The 22487-nt window shown below is 37.4% G+C and overlaps 1 protein-coding gene across 2 annotated transcripts in view; it reads right to left on the bottom strand.

The window, feature by feature from the left end:
• The window catches only part of NINL (ninein like), a 373652-nt gene that overhangs the window by 30678 nt on the left and 320487 nt on the right, over positions 1-22487 (bottom strand). For both annotated transcript variants that reach the window (XM_053711960.1, XM_053711961.1), the window contains 3 exons: positions 19952-20026; positions 18189-18302; positions 3980-4093 (listed from right to left, as the gene is read on the bottom strand). In XM_053711960.1, the coding sequence (XP_053567935.1) occupies positions 3980-4093; positions 18189-18302; positions 19952-20026 (303 nt within the window). The remainder of the gene's footprint in view (positions 1-3979; positions 4094-18188; positions 18303-19951; positions 20027-22487) is intronic.

Raw genomic sequence — 22487 nt, 5'->3', positions numbered from 1 at the left:
ATGAAAAAATAAATGATTTGACTGTTTGACAAGGTTAAAGGGATATGAAGCCCAAAAATGTTCTTTCATGATTCAGATAGAGCATGCAATTTTAAACAACTTTCTAATTTACTTCTATTATGAATTTGTCTTTGTTCTCTATGTATCTTTTGTTAAAAAGCAGGGACATATGCTTAGGAGCCGGCCCATTTCTAGAGCACTATATAGCAGCAGTTTTGCAAGAATGCTATTAATTTGCAAGAGCACTAGAGGGCAGCACTATTTCCTGCCCCTGTACTGCTCCAGATGTCTACCTAGGTTTCTCTTCAGCACAGAATATCAAGGTAGCAAAGAAAATTTGTTAATAGAAGCAAATTGGAAACTTTTTTAAAATGCTATGTTCTGTCTGAATCACAAAATAGTTTTTTGGGTTTAATATTTCTTCAAAGTAATGGTAAACTTACCACTTTTTATGATCAGATCCTGAACTACTTACATTTGAGTTCTAAATATACTAAAAAGGCAATGTCCCTTAAAAAAAAGGGCAGGTAGCAGCCACTTTCTCCTGGCCAATGATCTGCCCGTGGACCAGGGGCGCGATCCGATATAGATCGTAGTTTGCGGCGCAAGCGAGGGAACCCGCGTCGCCCGCAGTTTCAGCTCGCAACTCGAGCTTTTCCATATATGTCGCCGTCAGATGCTAACGTGCCGTAAGTCTGATAAACCAGCGATGTCCAGAAATCTGCGCAAGTACAAATTTCTGGCGTCGCCAGTGACTTGCGGCACGTTAGAAACTGCCGGCGCCTACAAAACCTGACTAAAGTCTAAATCACCCGCACTGTCTAACACGCCTCCCTAACATAGCCCGACAAGTCTAACCCTCTATCCGCTATCCCCCCTCACTAGCCTAACAATAAAATATGTATTAACCTCTAAACCGCCGCTTCTGGAGCCCGCCGCTACCTAATAAAGTTATTAACCCCTAAACCGCCGCCAGCTATATTAAATCTATAACCCCCTAAAGTGAGCCCCTAACACCGCCGCCATCTACCTTACCTACCCCCTAAAGTGAGCCCCTACCCCGCCGATCTATTTTTAAAATTATTAACCCCTAATCTAATCCCCCTACCCCGCCGCCATCTATATTAAATTATTTAACCCCTAAAATACTAAACTATCCCTACCACTAAACCTAAGTCTAACCCTACAAATAGCCCTGAAAAGGGCTTTTTGCGTGGCATTGCCCCAAAGTAACAGCTCTTTTGCCAGCCCTTAAAAGGGCTTTTGGCGGGGCTTTGTCACAAAGTAAACTGCTCTTTTGCCTACAATCTACATCCCCCTACACCGCGGCCACCTATAATAAATGTATTAACCCCTAATCTAATCCCCCTACACCGCCCCCAGCTATATTAACTATATTAACCCTAATTATATTAGGGTTAATATAGTTAATATAGTTATTATATTATATATATATATTAACTATATTAACCCTAATTATATTAGGGTTCATATAGTTAATATCGTTATTATATTATATATATATTAAGTATAATAATCCTATCTAACTCTAACATCCTAACTAAACTCTTATTAAAATAAATCTAATATTAATATTATTAATTAAAATATTCCTATTTAAATCTAAATACTTACCTATAAAATAAACCCTAAGATAGCTACAATATAATTAATAATTACATTATAGCTATGTTAGGGTTTATATTTATTTTACAGGTAAATTGTTAATTATTTTAACTAGGTATAATAGCTATTAAATAGTTATTAACTATTTAATAGCTACCTAGTTAAAATAATTACCCAATTACCTGTAAAATAAATCCTAACCTAAGTTACAAATACACCTACACTATCAATAAATTAAATAAACTACAAATATCTATCTAAAAATACAATTAAATAGACTAAACTAAATTACAAAAAATAAAAAAAAGATTACAAGATTTTTAAGCTAATTACACCAATTCTAAGCCCCCTAATAAAATAATAAACCCCCAAAATAATAAAAATTCCCTAACCTATTCTAAATTAAAAAAAGTTCAAAGCTCTTTTACCTTACCAGCCCTTAAAAGGGCCTTTTGTGGGGGCATGCCCCAAAGAAAACTGCTCTTTTGCCTGCAAAAAAAACACAATACCACCCCCCAACATTACAATCCACCACCCACATACCCCTAATCTAACCCAAACCCCCCTTAAATAAACCTAACACTACCCCCCCTGAAGATCTCCCTACCTTGTCTTCACCCACCCGGGCAGAACTCCTCATCCGATCCAGGCGATGTGTTCCAGCAAGCGGCAGTGAAGTCTTCATCCATCCGGGCGATGTCTTGAAGCAAGCGGCAGAGAGTCTTCTTCCATCGGCGATGTCTTCAAGCAAATCGGCATCTTCAATCTTCTTAGTTCGCTCCTCCGCCGCGGAGCATCCTTCCGTCACGACGACTTCCCGACGAATGAGGTTCCTTTAAATGACGTCATCCAAGATGGCGTCCGCCGAATTCCGATTGGCTGATAGGATTCTATCAGCCAATCGGAATTAAGGTAGAGAAATCTGATTGGCTGATTGAATCATCCAATCAGATTCAAGTTCAATCCGATTGGCTGATTGGTCTGCTTGTCACTAGTCCATAAATCAGCCCACAGCCCTATGGAAAATGTGCCACTTCTGATAAAACCAGATTTATTCTTTGGGACCAATAGTTCTATGGGTACCATTTGGATGAAATTGGGGGAAAGCATTGGGGCAAAAATATGGAGTCTGTGGTAAAAGAACCATTAAATACAGTACAATTGCATAATCAACCGTTGAATTATAAAAAAGACAATGCAAAAGCATTAGTCTGAATTTCAAATGAGTAGATTTTTTTCAGATATTTAAAATTTAGTTTTATTTTTCTTCCCCCCCCCCCCCGCATCATATGACAATCATTAGCCAATCACAAAATGCACATACTTATAAACTGTGAATTCTTGCACATGCTCAGTAGGAGCTAGTGCTTCAGAAAGTGTGCCTATACACATATTGCACATATTTTGTTAATGGAAGTGAATTAGAAAGTTGTTTATAAGGGCTTGCTTTATCTGAATTATCAAAGTTTTATTTTGATTATAGTGTTCCTTTAACTGCTCAAATAGGGCTATCTTAGACAAGGCTACACTGTGTCACATCTCAATATTTCTATGCATCACATTGATAATGTCACAGATACAATTGTCTATTAGTATTATTTTAAAGGCTTATTTTTTTATTTTCAGTACACTCAAATGAATGGGACTAGTTCTTATTTTATGCTACAAATGCTTTACAAAAGCAACACAATGTGACACAAATACTACAGTTTTATCATCTGCTGTAACGCCTATCATATGTATTGTGCTCTAAAGGAACTCTTGATGCAGCAATGTGAGATTTTGAAGCAACATACTGTGAATAATAAAGTTTTTCAAACTATCTTAGAACAGCAGATTTTTTTTTCCACTTAAAGGGACACTGAACCCAATTTTTTTCTTTCATGATTTAGATAGAGCATGACATTTTAATCAACTTTCTAATTTACTCCTATTATCAATTTTTCTTTGTTCTTTTGCTATCTTTATTTAAAAAGCAGGAATGTAAATCTTAGCAGCCGGACCATTTTAGGTTTAGCACCATGGATAGCGCTTGCTTATTGGAAGCTTACATTTACCCACCAATAAGCAAGCATAACCCAGGTTCTCAACCAAAAATGGGCCGGCTCCTATGCACCATATTACTGCTTTTAAAATAAAGATATCAAGAGAACGAATAAAAATTGATAAAAGGAGTAAATTAGAAAGTTGCTTAAAATTACATGTTCTGTCTGAATCATGAAAGTAAAAAAATGGGTTTAGTGTCCCTTTAATGTCGTATACTAATGTATCTGCCATGAGTCTTTAAGATATAGAGAGTTTCACAGACAGACTTCAAATAAAATGACACATTATAAATCACACTGTTTACTACCTGATCCTGTGATTCCTCCAACTTTTCCCTTACTTGGGACAGGTTTAACTGCAGTGATTGGTATTCGGCTTGGGTTTGTTTGAAGTTGAATTCCTTCTGCTGCATCTGTGTCATCTATGAAATAGCAAAAATGAAAAACTAATTATTTGACTGTTTGACAAGGTTAAAGGGATATGAAACAAACAAAAAAATGTTTCAGGATTTAGATAGAGCATGTGATTTAAAACAACTTTCTAATGTACTTCAATTATCAATTTTTCTTTGTTCTCTTGGTGTCTTTTGTTGAATAGCAGGGCTGTAAGCTTAGGAGCCGGACCATTTCTGCAGCACTATACTGCAGCAGTTTTGCAAGAATGTTATCCATTTGCAAGAACACTAGAGGGCAGAACCATTTCCTGCCATGTAGTGCTCCAGATGCCTACCTAGGTATCTCTTCAACAAAGAATTGCATGGGAACGAAGCAACTTTGATAATAGAAGTCAATTTGAAACTTTTTAAAGTTTGTATGGCTCTGTCTGAACCACAAAAGAAAATGTTTGCGTTTCTGATCCCTTTAAACTAGACATGTGCGGTTCGTTTCGGATTAATTCGGAAATTCGGTAAATTCGGAGATTCGGATCGATTCGGATTTCCGAATTAAAATACTTCCGAATCTACCGAATGAATCCGAAATAGCTGCCGTATCTCCGAATAAATCCGAATAAGCTCGTTAAAATTCGGCATTTCCCCATAGGAAACAATGGGAGTTTCGGCTGAAAAAAAACTAACACCGCAGCCCCATTGTTTCCTATGGGGAAACACTAAGTCTGCACCTAACACCCTAACATGTACCCCGAGTCTCTAAACACCCCTAATCTAACACTTATTAACCCCTAATCTGCTGCCTCCGCTATCGCTGACACCTGCATTATTTTATTAACCCCTAATCTGCCGACCGAATATCGCCGCCACCTACATTATAACTATTAACCCCTAATCTGCTGTCCCTAACACCGCCGACCCCTACATTATAGTTATTAACCCCTAATCTGCCCCCCCCCAACGTCGCCGCAATCTAACTACAAGTATTAACCCCTAATCTGCCGACCCGATATCGCCGCCGCCTACATTATAGCTATTAACCCCTAATCTGCTGTCCCTAACACCGCCGACCCCTACATTATAGTTATTAACCCCTAATCTGCCCCCCCCAACGTCGCCGCAATCTAACTACAAGTATTAACCCCTAATCTGCCGACCCGATATCGCCGCCTACATTATAGCTATTAACCCCTAATCTGCTGTCCCTAACATCGCCGACCCCTACATTATAGTTATTAACCCCTAATCTGCCCCCCCCCCCCAACGTCGCCGCAATCTAACTACAAGTATTAACCCCTAATCTGCCGACCCGATATCGCCGCCTACATTATAACTATTAACCCCTAATCTGGTGTCCCTAACACCGCCGACCCCTACATTATAGTTATTAACCCCTAATCTGCCTCCCCCTAACGTCGCCACAATCTAACTACAAGTATTAACCCCTAATCTGCCGACCGCAAATCGCCGCCACTATAATAAATGTATTAACCCCTAAACCGCCGCACTCCCGCCTCGCAAACACTATAATACATTTTATTAACCCCTAATCTGCCCTCCCTAACATCGCCGCCACCTACCTACAATTATTAACCCCTAATCTCCCGCCCCCAACGTCGCCGCTACTATAATAAGGTTATTAACCCCTAAACCTAAATCTAACCCTAACACTAACAACCCCTAACTTAAATATAATTTAAATAAAACGAAATAAGTTTACTATAGTTAAATAAATGAATCCTATTTAAAACTAAAGACTTACCTGTAAAATAAACCCTAAGATAGCTACAATATAACTAATAATTACATTATAGCTATTTTAGGATTTATTTTTATTTTACAGGCAACTTTGTATTTATTTTAACTAGGTACAATAGTTATTAAATAGTTATTAACTATTTAATAACTACCTAGCTAAAATAAATACAAATTTACCTGTAAAATAAATCCTAACCTAAGTTACAATTACACCTAACACTACACTATCATTTAATTAATTAAATAAATGACTCATATTTAAAACTAAATACTTACCTGTAAAATAAACCCTAATATAGCTGCAATATAACTAATAGTTACATTATAGCTATTTTAGCATTTATATTTATTTTACAGGCAACTTTGTATTTATTTTAACTAGGTACAATAGCTATTAAATAGTTATTGACTAATTAATAGCTACCTAGTTAAAATAATTACAAAATTACCTGTAAAATAATTTCTAACCTAAGTTACAATAAAACCTAACACTACACTATCATTAAATAAATTAACTACAAGTACCTACAATTATCTACAATTAAATAAACTAAAGTACAAAACCCCCCCACTAAATTACAAAAAATAAAAAACCACTAAATTACAAAAAATAAAAAAATATTACAAGAATTTTAAACTAATTACACCTAATCTAAGCCCCCTAATAAAATAACAAAGCCCCCCAAAATAAAAAAAAATGCCCTACCCTATACTAAATTACAAAAGTTAACAGCTCTATTACCTTACCAGCCCTGAACAGGGCCCTTTGCGGGGCATGCCCCAAAGAAAACAGCTCTTTTGCCTGTAAAAAAAAAACACAATCCCCCCCCCCCACATTACAACCCACCACCCACATACCCCTACTCTAACCCAAACCCCCCTTAAATAAACCTAACACTACCCCCCTGAAGATCTTCCTACCTTGAGTCGTGTTCACCCAGCCGGGCCGAAGTCTTCATCCGATGGGGCAGAAGAGGACATCCAGACCGGCAGAAGTCTTCATCCAAGCGGGGCAAGAAGAGGTCTTCCATCCATCATACAAGTACCAAAATACAAACAAACACTAAGTTACCAAAAATAATAAAATATTACAATAATTTTAAACTAATTACACCTAATCTAAGCCCCCTACTAGCTATTAATATAGCTTCAATATAACTAATAGTTACATTGTAGCTATTTTAGGATTTATATGTATTTTACAGGCAACTTTGTATTTATTTTAACTAGGTACAATAGTTATTAAATAGTTAATAACTATTTAATAACTACCTAGCTAAAATAAATACAAATTTACCTGTAAAATAAATCATAACCTAAGTTACAATTACACCTAACACTACACTATCATTAAATTAACTAAATAAATGAATCCTATATAAAACTAAAGACTTACCTGTAAAATAAACCCTAATATAGCTGCAATATAACTAATAGTTACATTGTAGCTATTTTAGCATTTATATTTATTGTACAGGCAACTTTGTATTCATTTTAACTAGGTTCAATAGCTATTAAATAGATATTGACTATTTAATAGCTACCTAGTTAAAATAATTACAAAATTACCTGTAAAATAAATCCTAACCTAAGTTACAATTAAACCTAACACTACACTATCATTAAATAAATTAACTACAAGTACCTACAATTAAATACAATTAAAAAAAACTAAACTAAAGTACAAAACCCCCCCCACTAAATTACAAAAAATAAAAAAATATTACAAGAATTTTAAACTAATTACACCTAATCTAAGCCCCCTAATAAAATAACAAAGCCCCCCAAAATAAAAAAAATGCCCTAACCTATACTAAATTACAAAAGTTAACAGCTCTATTACCTTACCAGCCCTGAACAGGGCCCTTTGCGGGGCATGCCCCAAAGAAAACAGCTCTTTTGCCTGTAAAAAAAAAACACAATCCCCCCCCCACATTACAACCCACCACCCACATACCCCTACTCTAACCCAAACCCCCTTAAATAAACCTAACACTACCCCCCTGAAGATCTCCCTACCTTGAGTCGTGTTCACCCAGCCGGGCCGAAGTCTTCATCCGATGGGGCAGAAGAGGACATCCAGACCGGCAGAAGTCTTCATCCAAGCGGGGCAAGAAGAGGTCTTCCATCCATCAGAAAAGTACAAAAAAACAAACACTAAATTAGCAAAAATAATAAAATATTACAATAATTTTAAACTAATTACACCTAATCTAAGCCCCCTACTAGCTATTAATATAGCTACAATATAACTAATAGTTACATTGTAGCTATTTTAGGATTTATATTTATTTTACAGGCAACTTTGTATTTATTTTAACTAGGTACAATAGCTATTAAATAGTTAATAACTACCTAGCTAAAATAAATACAAATTTACCTGTAAAATAAACCCTAACCTAAGTTACAATTACACCTAACACTACACTGTCATTAAATTAACTAAATAAATTAATCCTATATAAAACTAAATACTTACCTGTAAAATAAACCCTAATATAGCTACAATATAACTAATAGTTACATTGTAGCTATTTTAGCATTTATATTTATTTTACAGGCAACTTTGAATTTATTTTAACTAGGTACAATAGCTATTAAATAGTTATTGACTAATTAATAGCTACCTAGTTAAAATAATTACAAAATTACCTGTAAAATAAATCCTAACCTAAGTTACTATTAAACCTAACACTACACTATCATTAAATAAATTAACTACAAGTACCTACAATTAAATACAATGAAATAAACTAAACTAAAGTACAAAAAAAACAAACACTAAATTACAAAAAATAAAAAAAATTACAAGAATTTTAAACTAATTACACCTAATCTAAGCCCCCTAATAAAATAACAAAGCCCCCCAAAATAAAAAAATGCCCTACCCTATACTAAATTACAAAAGTAATCAGCTCTATTACCTTACCAGCCCTTAAAAGGGCCTTTTGCGGGGGCATGCCCCAAAGAAAACAGCTCTTTTGCCTGTAAAAAAAAACACAATACCCCCCCCCCCACATTACAACCCACCACCCACATACCCCTACTCTAACCCAAACCCCCCTTAAATAAACCTAACACTACCCCCCTGAAGATCTCTCTACCGTGTCTTCACCCAGCGGGCCGAAGTCTTCATCCGATCGGGCAGAAGAGGACATCCAGACCGGCAGAAGTCTTCATCCAAGCGGGGCAAGAAGAGGTCTTCCATCCATCAGAAGTCTTGATCCAGGGGGCATCTTCTCTGTTCATCCATCCGGAGCGGAGCGGCAGCATCCTGAAGACATCCCACGCAGAGCATCCTCTTCTTTCTTGATCCGACGACTAGGTGACTGTACCTTTAAGTGACGTCATCCAAGATGGCGTCCCTTGAATTCCGATTGGCTGATAGGATTCTATCAGCCAATCGGAATTAAGGTAGGAAAAATCTGATTGGCTGATTTAATCAGCCAATCAGATTCAAGTTCAATCCGATTGGCTGATGGAATCAGCCAATCAGATTGACCTCGCATTCTATTGGCTGTTCCGATCAGCCAATAGAATGCGAGCTCAATCTGATTGGCTGATTGGATCAGCCAATCGGATTGAACTTGAATCTGATTGGCTGATTGAATCAGCCAATCAGATTTTTCCTACCTTAATTCCGATTGGCTGATAGAATCCTATCAGCCAATCGGAATTCAAGGGACGCCATCTTGGATGACGTCACTTAAAGGTACAGTCACCTAGTCGTCGGATCAAGAAAGAAGAGGATGCTCTGCGTGGGATGTCTTCAGGATGCTGCCGCTCCGCTCCGGATGGATGAACAGAGAAGATGCCGCCTGGATCAAGACTTCTGATGGATGGAAGACCTCTTCTTGCCCCGCTTGGATGAAGACTTCTGCCGGTCTGGATGTCCTCTTCTGCCCCATCGGATGAAGACTTCGGCCCGCTGGGTGAAGACACGGTAGAGAGATCTTCAGGGGGGTAGTGTTAGGTTTTTTTAAGGGGGGTTTGGGTTAGAGTAGGGGTATGTGGGTGGTGGGTTTTAATGTGGGGGGGGGTATTGTGTTTTTTTTTACAGGCAAAAGAGCTGTTTTCTTTGGGGCATGCCCCGCAAAAGGCCCTGTTCAGGGCTGGTAAGGTAATAGAGCTGATTACTTTTGTAATTTAGTATAGGGTAGGGCATTTTTTTATTTTGGGGGGCTTTGTTATTTTATTAGGGGGCTTAGATTAGGTGTAATTAGTTTAAAATTCTTGTAATTTTTTTTATTTTTTGTAATTTAGTGTTTGTTTTTTTTGTACTTTAGTTTAGTTTATTTCATTGTATTTAATTGTAGGTACTTGTAGTTAATTTATTTAATGATAGTGTAGTGTTAGGTTTAATAGTAACTTAGGTTAGGATTTATTTTACAGGTAATTTTGTAATTTTTTTAACTAGGTAGCTATTAATTAGTCAATAACTATTTAATAGCTATTGTACCTAGTTAAAATAAATACAAAGTTGCCTGTAAAATAAATATAAATGCTAAAATAGCTACAATGTAACTATTAGTTATATTGTAGCTATATTAGGGTTTATTTTACAGGTAAGTATTTAGTTTTATATAGGATTAATTTATTTAGTTAATTTAATGACAGTGTAGTGTTAGGTGTAATTGTAACTTAGGTTAGGGTTTATTTTACAGGTAAATTTGTATTTATTTTAGCTAGGTAGTTATTAACTATTTAATAGCTATTGTACCTAGTTAAAATAAATACAAAGTTGCCTGTAAAATAAATATAAATCCTAAAATAGCTACAATGTAACTATTAGTTATATTGAAGCTATATTAATAGCTAGTAGGGGGCTTAGATTAGGTGTAATTAGTTTAAAATTATTGTAATATTTTATTATTCTTGCTAATTTAGTGTTTGTTTGTTTTTTTGTACTTTTCTGATGGATGGAAGACCTCTTCTTGCCCCGCTTGGATGAAGACTTCTGCCGGTCTGGATGTCCTCTTCTGCCCCATCGGATGAAGACTTCGGCCCGGCTGGGTGAACACGACTCAAGGTAGGGAGATCTTCAGGGGGGTAGTGTTAGGTTTATTTAAGGGGGGTTTGGGTTAGAGTAGGGGTATGTGGGTGGTGGGTTGTAATGTGGGGGGGGGGGGTATTGTGTTTTTTTTTACAGGCAAAAGAGCTGTTTTCTTTGGGGCATGCCCCGCAAAAGGCCCTGTTCAGGGCTGGTAAGGTAATAGAGCTGTTAACTTTTGTAATTTAGTATAGGGTAGGGCATTTTTTTTTATTTTGGGGGGCTTTGTTATTTTATTAGGGGGCTTAGATTAGGTGTAATTAGTTTAAAATTCTTGTAATATTTTTTTATTTTTTGTAATTTAGTGGGGGGGTTTTTGTACTTTAGTTTAGTTTTTTTAATTGTATTTAATTGTAGGTACTTGTAGTTAATTTATTTAATGATAGTGTAGTGTTAGGTTTAATTGTAACTTAGGTTAGGATTTATTTTACAGGTAATTTTGTAATTATTTTAACTAGGTAGCTATTAAATAGTCAATATCTATTTAATAGCTATTGAACCTAGTTAAAATAAATACAAAGTTGCCTGTACAATAAATATAAATGCTAAAATAGCTACAATGTAACTATTAGTTATATTGCAGCTATATTAGGGTTTATTTTACAGGTAAGTCTTTAGTTTTATATAGGATTCATTTATTTAGTTAATTTAATGATAGTGTAGTGTTAGGTGTAATTGTAACTTAGGTTATGATTTATTTTACAGGTAAATTTGTATTTATTTTAGCTAGGTAGTTATTAAATAGTTATTAACTATTTAATAGCTATTGTACCTAGTTAAAATAAATACAAAGTTGCCTGTAAAATAAATATAAATCCTAAAATAGCTACAATGTAACTATTAGTTATATTGAAGCTATATTAATAGCTAGTAGGGGGCTTAGATTAGGTGTAATTAGTTTAAAATTATTGTAATATTTTATTATTTTTTGTAATTTAGTGTTTGTTTGTATTTTGGTACTTGTATGATGGATGGAAGACCTCTTCTTGCCCCGCTTGGATGAAGACTTCTGCCGGTCTGGATGTCCTCTTCTGCCCCATCGGATGAAGACTTCGGCCCGGCTGGGTGAACACGACTCAAGGTAGGGAGATCTTCAGGGGGGTAGTGTTAGGTTTATTTAAGGGGGGTTTGGGTTAGAGTAGGGGTATGTGGGTGGTGGGTTGTAATGTGGGGGGGGGGATTGTGTTTTTTTTTTACAGGCAAAAGAGCTGTTTTCTTTGGGGCATGCCCCGCAAAGGGCCCTGTTCAGGGCTGGTAAGGTAATAGAGCTGTTAACTTTTGTAATTTAGTATAGGGTAGGGCATTTTTTTTATTTTGGGGGGCTTTGTTATTTTATTAGGGGGCTTAGATTAGGTGTAATTAGTTTAAAATTCTTGTAATATTTTTTTATTTTTTGTAATTTAGTGTTTGTTTTTTTTTGTAATTTAGTGGGGGGGTTTTGTACTTTAGTTCATTTAATTGTAGATAATTGTAGGTACTTGTAGTTAATTTATTTAATGACAGTGTAGTGTTAGGTTTAATTGTAACTTAGGTTAGGATTTATTTTACAGGTAATTTTGTAATTATTTTAACTAGGTAGCTATTAATTAGTCAATAACTATTTAATAGCTTTTGTACCTAGTTAAAATAAATACAAAGTTGCCTGTAAAATAAATATAAATGCTAAAATAGCTACAATGTAACTATTAGTTATATTGCAGCTATATTAGGGTTTATTTTACAGGTAAGTATTTTGTTTTAAATATGATTCATTTATTTAGTTAATTTAATGATAGTGTAGTGTTAGGTGTAATTGTAACTTAGGTTAGGATTTATTTTACAGGTAAATTTGTATTTATTTTAGCTAGGTAGTTATTAAATAGTTATTAACTATTTAATAACTATTGTACCTAGTTAAAATAAATACAAAGTTGCCTGTAAAATAAAAATAAATCCTAAAATAGCTACAATGTAACCATTAGTTATATTGTAGCTATATTAGGGTTTATTTTACAGGTAAGTATTTAGTTTTAAATAGGATTCATTTATTTAACTATAGTAAACTTATTTCGTTTTATTTAAATTATATTTAAGTTAGGCGGTGTTAGTGTTAGGGTTAGACTTAGGTTTAGGGGTTAATAACCTTATTATAGTAGCAGCGACGTTGGGGGCGGGAGATTAGGGGTTAATAATTGTAGGTAGGTGGCGGCGATGTTAGGGAGGGCAGATTAGGGGTTAATAAAATGTATTATAGTGTTTGCGAGGCGGGAGTGCGGCGGTTTAGGGGTTAATACATTTATAATAGTGGCGGCGATTTGCGGTCGGCAGATTAGGGGTTAATACTTGTAGTTAGATTGTGGCGACGTTGGGGGGAGGCAGATTAGGGGTTAATAACTATAATGTAGGGGTCGGCGGTGTTAGGGACAGCAGATTAGGGGTTAATAGCTATAATGTAGGCGGCGATATCGGGTCGGCAGATTAGGGGTTAATACTTGTAGTTAGATTGCGGCGACGTTGGGGGGGGCAGATTAGGGGTTAATAACTATAATGTAGGGGTCGGCGGTGTTAGGGACAGCAGATTAGGGGTTAATAGTTATAATGTAGGCGGCGATATCGGGTCGGCAGATTAGGGGTTAATACTTGTAGTTAGATTGCGGCGACGTTGGGGGAGGCAGATTAGGGGTTAATAACTAATGTAGGGGTCGGCGGTGTTAGGGACAGCAGATTAGGGGTTAATAGCTATAATGTAGGCGGCGGCGATATCGGGTCGGCAGATTAGGGGTTAATACTTGTAGTTAGATTGCGGCGACGTTGGGGGAGGCAGATTAGGGGTTAATAACTATAATGTAGGGGTCGGCGGTGTTAGGGACAGCAGATTAGGGGTTAATAGCTATAATGTAGGCGGCGGCGATATCGGGTCGGCAGATTAGGGGTTAATACTTGTATTATGATCTCTGATGTATTATGATCTCTGATGAAGCGCATGTGCCCATGCGCGAAACGCGTAAGATTGGAGTTCACCTTGTATCCAGAAAGCCTACCCTGCAAATAAAACTTTTTCCTGACACCTGGACTCAGCTTTCCTTCTTCCTCATTTTGTTAATACTTGTAGTTAGATTGCGGCGACGTTGGGGGAGGCAGATTAGGGGTTAATAACTATAATGTAGGGGTCGGCGGTGTTAGGGACAGCAGATTAGGGGTTAATAGCTATAATGTAGGTTGCGGCGATATCCGATCGGCAGATTAGGGGTTAAATAATGTTATTATAGGGTTTGCGATGTGGGGGGGCCTCGGTTTAGTGGTTCATAGGTAGTTTATGGGTGTTAGTGACTTAGTGTACTAAAGGGGTGTTAGTGTACTAAAAACATACCGAATTTCGGAACGGAATAGAACCGAATTCAGCCGAATCCGAATAAATCCGAAACGAATTTATTCGGATCCGAATAAATCCGAAACGAATTTATTCAAATTTTGCCGAATCCGATTCGATCCGAAACGAAATTCGAAAAGTCCGAATCGATCCGAACCGAAAACGAACCGAATTTTTTAGCCGTGCACATGTCTACTTTAAACACCTTTTTAAAGGGACACTCAAGTCAAAATAAACTTTTATGATTCAAAAAGTGCATGCAGTTTTAAGACACTTTCCAATTAACTTCCATTATCAAATTTTGCACAGTCTTTTTATATTCACACTTTCTGGGGAACAAGATACTAATGAGCATGTGCACAAGCTTACTGGGTATATGTACACTAGTCTGTGATTGGCTGATGTCTATCACATGATACAGGGGGCCAGAAAATGGGAGAAAAAATAAATTTGTCAGAGTTTTTTTTTACTGCTTATTTGAAATTCAGAGTAGGTGTTAAATCATTGTCTTTTTATTATGCATGTGTTAATTATGCAATGCTAGTGCATCGAGTGGTCCTTTAAATAATGCTCAGTGCCTGAGTGTCAAAAGTAAAGCTTTATTTACAGCAAGGTGAGTATGCAATTAATTCATTATTTTAAAGCAACATAAAAGTGCAATAAATAAATAAATAAATATAAAGAAGTATAAAACACTGGCTTGGTTTGTTGAAATAATGAACATACCGAGAGAGGGTACAGTATATCTAATGGAGTTAGAAGTGATACGCAGCTTCTCATATGTGGTTAGTGGCTGAAGGAGGTTACATTTGTCAGGGCGTCTAGCTATACAAGAACACTGGTAATATGAAAACAATTAAGTCTATCTTGGAAGAGACGGGATCAAATCTCTAGGGTGACAAGCAGAATGATCCAAGGTGAAAAGAATTTTAAAAAGTGCATTCTTACTGCGCTCAGATCTATATCTATATTTGATAACCAGTCGATAATCTTCTGAAGAAACACCAATTGACTATATTTTTTTAAAATGTATGGCCCCCAATCCCCCCATATGTGTAGACAGATTCATGTTTATTTATCCAAGCATATAGGGCGTTTATGCTGACTGTTTCTTTCATACCCTTGACCTCCCATTTTACTGTAGATGGAGGCAGAGGAAGGATGTAGAAGAGAAGATAGGTAGGATTTGTGCCCATGTAACAGAGTGGTCATAGATGCTTAGTATCCCAAATATAATCACCCATGTGGCATTGTAAAGTTTGAAGAAAATTATGAGGTATCTGGATAGGAGGAGCTTGCAAGACAAAATACAGGGTAAGACATTCATTTTTATAGAATTAATTCTTCCTAGCAACACAATATTTTTAGACCTCTAGGTGAAAGAGTTTTCTATAATGTTTCTCTATTTTTATGAAAGGGTTCATAGTTGGCTTTAGAAATTGTATCTACACTTGGATTTGGTAGAATTTGTGCCCAAGTATCAGAGTGGTCATACATGCATAGCAGTTTTGCTCTAATTTTCTCCTTTCTGTAAAACACATTAAAAGAAACCTAAAATTTTTCTTTCATGATTCCGATTGAGAATACAATTTTAACCCCTTAACGACCAAGGACGTGCAGGGTACGTCCTCAAAAAAAAGGCAGTTAACGCCTGAGAACGTACCCTGCACGTCCTTGGTGTGGAAAGCAGCTGGAAGCGATCCTGATAGCTTCCAGCTGCTTTCCGGTTATTGCAGTGATGCCTCGATATGGAGGCATCCTGCAATAACCTTACATGGCCATCCGATGCAGAGAGAGCCACTCTGTGGCCCTCTCTGCACCGGACATCGATGGCCGGTATCGTTGGTGGGTGGGAGCCGACTTGGGAGGTGGGTGGGCGGCCATCGGTGAGCTGTGTAAGGTGGAGGGGGGCGGGATGGGGGGCGGAGCCGACGGGGGGCGGCGGGCGGGCGCGTGCATGGGGCAGGAGCGGGTGGGAACCGCTATACTACAGAAAAGTTTCAATACATATGTGGGGCAAAAGGGCACTAATATATAAATAAAACAATAAACAAAGTGATCTTGGAGTGGTGGAGGGTTGGTCTTGGGTGGGGGGAGAAGCTACACTACAGAAAAAGGGATTTTTTTCTAAAAAAACAACAACACTTTTTTCTAAACTGGGTACTGGCAGACAGCTGCCAGTACCCAAGATGGCGCCCATTAAGGCAGACGGGGAGGGTTAGACAGCTGTTTGGTGGGGATCAGTGAGGTTGGGGGCTAAGGGGGGATCCTACACAGCAGCATATGTAAATATGCTAAAAAAACACACTAAAAAGCCCAAATATACCTTTTATTTTAGTACTGGCAGAGTTTCTGCCAGTACTTAAGATGGCGGGGACAATTGTGGGGTGGGGGAGGGAAGAGAGCTGTTTGGGAGGGATCAGGGGGTCTGATGTTTCAGGTGGGAGGCTGAGCTCTACACTAAAGCTAAAATTAACCCTACAAGCTCTCTACAAGCTACCTAATTAACCCCTTCACTGCTGGGCATAATTCACATGTTGTGCGCAGTGGCATTTAGCGGCCTTCTAATTACCAAAAAGCAACACCAAAGCCATATATGTCTGCTATTTCTGAACAAAGGGGATCCCAGAGAAGCATTTACAACCATTTGTGCCATAATTGCACAAGCTGTTTGTAAATAATTTCAGTGAGAAACCTAAAGTTTGTGAAAAAGGGAATGTTTTTTTTTTATTTGATCGCATTTGACGGTGAAATGGTGGCATGAAATATTCCAAAATGGGCCTAGATCAATACTTTGGGTTGTCTACTACACTACACTAAAGCTAAAATTAACCCTACAAGCTCCCTAGAAGCTCTCTAATTAACCCCTGCACTGCTGGGCATAATACACGTGTGGTGCGCAGCAGCATTTTGCGGCCTTCTAATTACCAAAAAGCAACGCCAAAGCCATATATGTCTGCTATTTCTGAACAAAGGGGATCCCAGAGAAGATTTTTCAACCATTTATGCCATAATTGCACAAGCTGTTTGTAAATAATTTCAGTGAGAAACCAAAAGTTTGTGAAAAAATTTGTGAAAAAGTGAACGATTTTTTGTATTTGATTGCATTTGGCGGTGAAATGGTGGCATGAAATATACCAAAATGGGCCTAGATCAATACTTTGGGTTGTCTACTAAAAAAAAATATATACATGTCAATTGATATTCAGGGATTCCTGAAAGATATCAGTGTTCCAATGTAACTAGCGCTAATTTTGAAAAAAAAAATGGTTTGGAAATAGCAAAGTGCTACTTATATTTATGGCCCTATAAAAGCAAAGAACAAGTAAACATTGGGTATTTCTAAACTCTGGACAAAATTTAGAAACTTTTTAGCATGGGTGTTTTTTGGTGGTTGTAGATGTGCAACAGATTTTGGGGGTCAAAGTTAGAAAAAGTGTGTTTTTTTCCATTTTTTCCTCATATTTTATTAAATTTTTTTATAGTAAATTATAAGATATGATGAAAATAATGGTATCCTTAGAAAGTCCATTTAATGGCGAGAAAAACGGTATATAATATGTGTGGGTACAGTAAATGAGTAAGAGGAAAATTACAGCTAAACACAAACAACGCAGAAATGTAAAAATAGCCTTGGTCCCAAACGGACAGAAAATGGAAAAGTGCTGTGGTCATTAAGGGGTTAAACAACTTTCCAATTTACTTATATTATGTAATTGCTTCATTCTCTTGGCATCCTTTGTTGAAGAAGCAGCAATGCACTACTGGGAGCCAATAACATGTGACCTATATGTGCAACCACCAATTAGCAGCCCCTGAGCCTACCTAGGAATCCTTTTCAACAAAGGATACTAAGAGAACAAAAAATAGAAGTAAACTGTAAAGTTGTTTAAAATAACATGATTTGTCTGAATCATGAAAATAAGGGGTTTTATGTCCCTTTAAGATACTTGTGGAGGTGCTGGCTTTACCTGGTCTTTAGTTTCTTTAAGTTGACTAGTTATATGCTGACATTTCTCTTCCATAGACTGCTTCTCTTGTCTCAGAGAGGATACTTCTTCTTGGAGAGCCTCCATAATGAAGATCTTAATAAACAACATGATCAGATTATAAATACATATCACCTGGCAACAATGTAAGGACAATGGAATGGGTTTCAGCGTATTTGCTAAAAATAATGAATGGTGGCTGCAAAAGGTTTGCTGGACATTCACCACTTGCAAAAATAAATAAATTTTCACTTTTCATTTCATTTTATTATCATATTTTACATTCCAAATTTTAATTCTCAGATTTCAATAGAAGTTAATTGTGATACAAATTTATAAAAATATAGTTAAATATTACATTTGAACATGAAACTGTTTCGTTCAATATACAAATCTTAACATTAGTTCTATAGAATAATTTGATCAGAAGAAATCTCAAGGTGAACATTAGTTCTATCGCTCAAACTACAGACATTTACTCAATCCCTAGCCATTGCTCTATTTGATCCATATATTCCATTTAAGGTCATTCGTATTCTGGGTACAAGTATGGCTAAATCCATGTACTGTGTTAGACCCCACCAGTTTTACTGAGAAACTAGTACATGCTTTAGTTAAAGGTATTAAAAAGGGACATGAAAGACAAAATTAAACTTTCATGATTCAGATAGATCTTTCCAACTGACTTCCATTATTGTGCACACTTTGAGGCACCTGCTCCTAATAAGCATGTACACTAGCTCACATTATATACGAATAGGAGTCTGTGGCTGGCTAATGGCTGTCACATGTTACAGGGGATAGGGAAATTAAAGGAAACTTTGAAATTTATCAGAAAAAATCATTTGAAACTAAAAAGTGTAATTGAATTGTCTTTTTAATATGCATTTGTTTATTATGCAGTTCTACTGTATTTAATGGCCCATGTTATTTTTGCATTACAACATCTCATTATGGTTTTACATTGATATAGGCCCATTAAGACTCGTACCTATATGTATGGGCTTAAAACAATAATATATAATTAGCCTTAAAGGGACAGTAAACCTTAAAAATAATGTTATATAATTCTGCACATAGTGCAGAATGATATAACATTATATTAGCGAAAACATTGTAAAACCTAATTTCCCCTTTGAATTTTTTAAAAAAACTGCTGTTTTACAGACCCACTTTCTGTGATCTTCTGAGCGGGTCTGTCTTTTTCAAACAGCGCATCGGGCCAGCTGTATAGTCACAGCCCGGCCCGACCGCGCCATAGCACTAAGTGCAGCTCGCTCCTGCTCTGTCAGACAGCGAGCTGCACTTAGTGCTATGGCGCGGTTGGGCCGGGCTGTGACTATACAGCTGGCCCGATGCGCTGTTTGAAAAAAACAGACCAGCTCAGAAGATCACAGAGAGCGGGTCTGTAAAACAGCAGTTTTTTAAAAAAATTCAAAGGGGAAATTAGGTTTTACAATGTTTGCGCTAATATAATGTTATATCATTCTGCACTATGTGCAGAATTATATAACATTATTTTTAAGGTTTACTGACACTTTAAATACTTTGCAATATTTCTTTTATGCTCAGAAAACACGTTAGTGAAAAGAAGAAAAAGTCAAGTTACACCTATTTATATTGATTTTGAAGCTAACAGAATATGCAATTACAGTCTATGGGATAGAAGCAAATCTCTGTCAGATGCAACAAAGCTAAATAAAAAATGCATGGAATTAGTTTAAAAATAAATGCCCCTTGCTTACCTGTTGCTGACTTTCATCCAAACCGCTGAGAAGGTTTTCCATTTCTTTCTCGTGGTTGAGAATCAAATCTTGAATCTATAAAAAAAAAACATAAATTTTTTTAATAAAATTACTGTACTTGTCAAATAAAAGTGATATTAAACATGGAATCTACAATATGATTACACACAAGAACAAGTTAGAATGAATAAGGAGTTATTCAAGGTCTATGAAAACAAGACACATATTTAAATACTTGCTTCTAAATTTTGTCATTTGGCCAGACTGTTGACTTGGTCCAGGACAGACAAATTTTCCCAGCAAAAGGTAAGAGATTCAGAATTGTTGGCAGGTTTTTGCCCATTCTTTTTAAGCATTAAAATATATTAAAACACTAAATAAATGCTAGATAGAATTATGTGTCCAAAGCAAAGATTACCCTAAGAATAATATACAGATGTATTAAAATGATATTGAAGAAATATGTATAAAGTTTGTTTCCATAAAGTAATGGGCCTCACTGTGATGAGAGTGGGAGGTGACTTCACCGGATGGGGGCGTGGTTTGGGGCCATTGTTGTCTATGTCGCAGTTACCAAGTTAGATGTGTTGTACAAGCTGCATACTTCTATGCTCTGCAATAAAATAGCGTTGTACCCTCTATGCTGTGTCCTGCATCTCATGACATGGTGTCAGAAGTACTTGCCTGCGCTTCTGTTTCCTGATTAATGACGATGTCGAAGTTTACCCCACCTGAGCCTTTTGATTTCTCTCAGCCTGCAGCTTGTCCCACATGGCGTCAGCGGTTTCAATGCTTCAGGATTGCTTCCAAGCTGGACAAGAAGAGTGGTGAAGTACAAGTTAAATCTCTTTTATACTCTATGGGGAAAGATTTGGAGCCAGTGTTCAATGCCTTTACTTTCCAAGAAGGGGAAAAATTCTGACTTTGAAATAGTAATGAATAAACTCAGTGCCCACTTTGTACCCAAAAGAAATGCGAGGGCTTTTTTTCACAAACGTGTTCAGCGTGTGGGAGAATCTGTGGAGTCATTTGTGCGCAGCCTGTACGAACCAGCTGAATTCTGTGAGTTTGGTGTTGCTAAAGAAGAGCAAATCTGAGACAGAATAGTCATAGGAATTGCAGATGCTGAAGTCTCACTGAAGCTACAGTTGGAGGCTATTTTAACATTGGATGGGGCTATTAGGATGGCCCGCCAGAGTGAACTGGTGAAAAAGCAAAGTGCTGATATGAGGTCTGAGAGTATTGTGGATGAAGTGCAGCAGTTCAGGAGAGCTGCTAGTGAAAGGCACAGTGTGAGCGGTAGACAAAGGGCAACAGATAGGCCCAGAAGTGAATAGGCGCAGCATGCTCGCTGCACGCGGTGTAACCGTACCCATGATCAGAATGTCGTATGCCCTGCTAAAGACAAAAGATGTAGAAAATGTAACCGAATGGGCCATTTTGAAGTGGTGTGTAAAACTGAATACATTAAAGAGATGCAGGTGGATAGTGACCAGGAGGGTCAAGAAGTGTCCTTTGTTGGGTCTGTTGTTGAACGGTCTGGTTCAGATGAAGATTGGTGGGTTAATCTTACTGTAATGGGAGCCAAAGTTGCCTTTAAGATTGACACAGGAGCAGACATCACTGTTATGTCCCTTGCAGCATTCATAAAACTGCCTCGACAGCCTCAGCTGGCGAAAGTTACAACAAAAGTTCATAGTCTTGGTGGCCGCATCGATTGTGCGGGGGAAATTTCTTGCCAGCTGCGAGTACAAGCAGAGGAAATTCACCATGTGGGTACATGTGATTAGAGGTCAGTGTTTTAACAACCTATTGAGCAGAAAAGCAGCCTGTGGTTTGGGCCTGGTCACCAGAGTGAATGAGATTTCAGAAGACATGTTTGGTGAATTGGGCCTACTGAATTGCAACCCAGTCCGAATATCACTTAAAGGTGAAGCAGGCCCATACAGCATTACCACTCCTCGTAGAATTCCATTCCCGCTCATGCCTCAAGTGGAGAAGGAACTTCTGCGTATGGAGAATATGGGAGTCATTGAAGAGGTTGTTGAAGCAACTGACTGGTGTGCCCCCATTGTGCTTGTTGCGAAGAAAAACGGGAAGGTACGCATCTGTGTAGACTTGAAAAGGCTGAATGAGGCATAGCTCCGAAATTGGCTGGGGCGAAGTTCTTCTCTACACTGGATGCTTCCAGCAGCTTCTGGCAGATACCTCTAGATCCAAAGTGCTGCAAACTGACTACCTTCATTACACCGGTAGGTCGGTTTTGCTTCTGCAGACTCCCCTTCGGGATATCCTCTGCTCCTGAAATCTTTCAAAGAGAGATGAGTTCTCTCCTAAGGGACCACAAGGGCTCGGCAGTCGTCATGGATGACATTTTGGTGTATAGGTCTACATTGGAAGAACATGATCAGCGATTGAGCTGTGTGCTGCACACCATTAGAGAGTCCGGGCTGAAATTAAATAAGGAGAAATGCCATTTTAGGAAAGCTGAGTTATGTTACTTTGGGCATATCATCAATGGGGATGGCATCAAGCC

Source organism: Bombina bombina, chromosome 4, assembly GCF_027579735.1.
Source record: "Bombina bombina isolate aBomBom1 chromosome 4, aBomBom1.pri, whole genome shotgun sequence".
Classification (NCBI taxonomy): domain Eukaryota; kingdom Metazoa; phylum Chordata; class Amphibia; order Anura; family Bombinatoridae; genus Bombina; species Bombina bombina.
The sequence above is the reverse complement of the archived record's forward strand: the minus strand, read 5'-3'. Positions and strand labels throughout refer to the sequence as shown.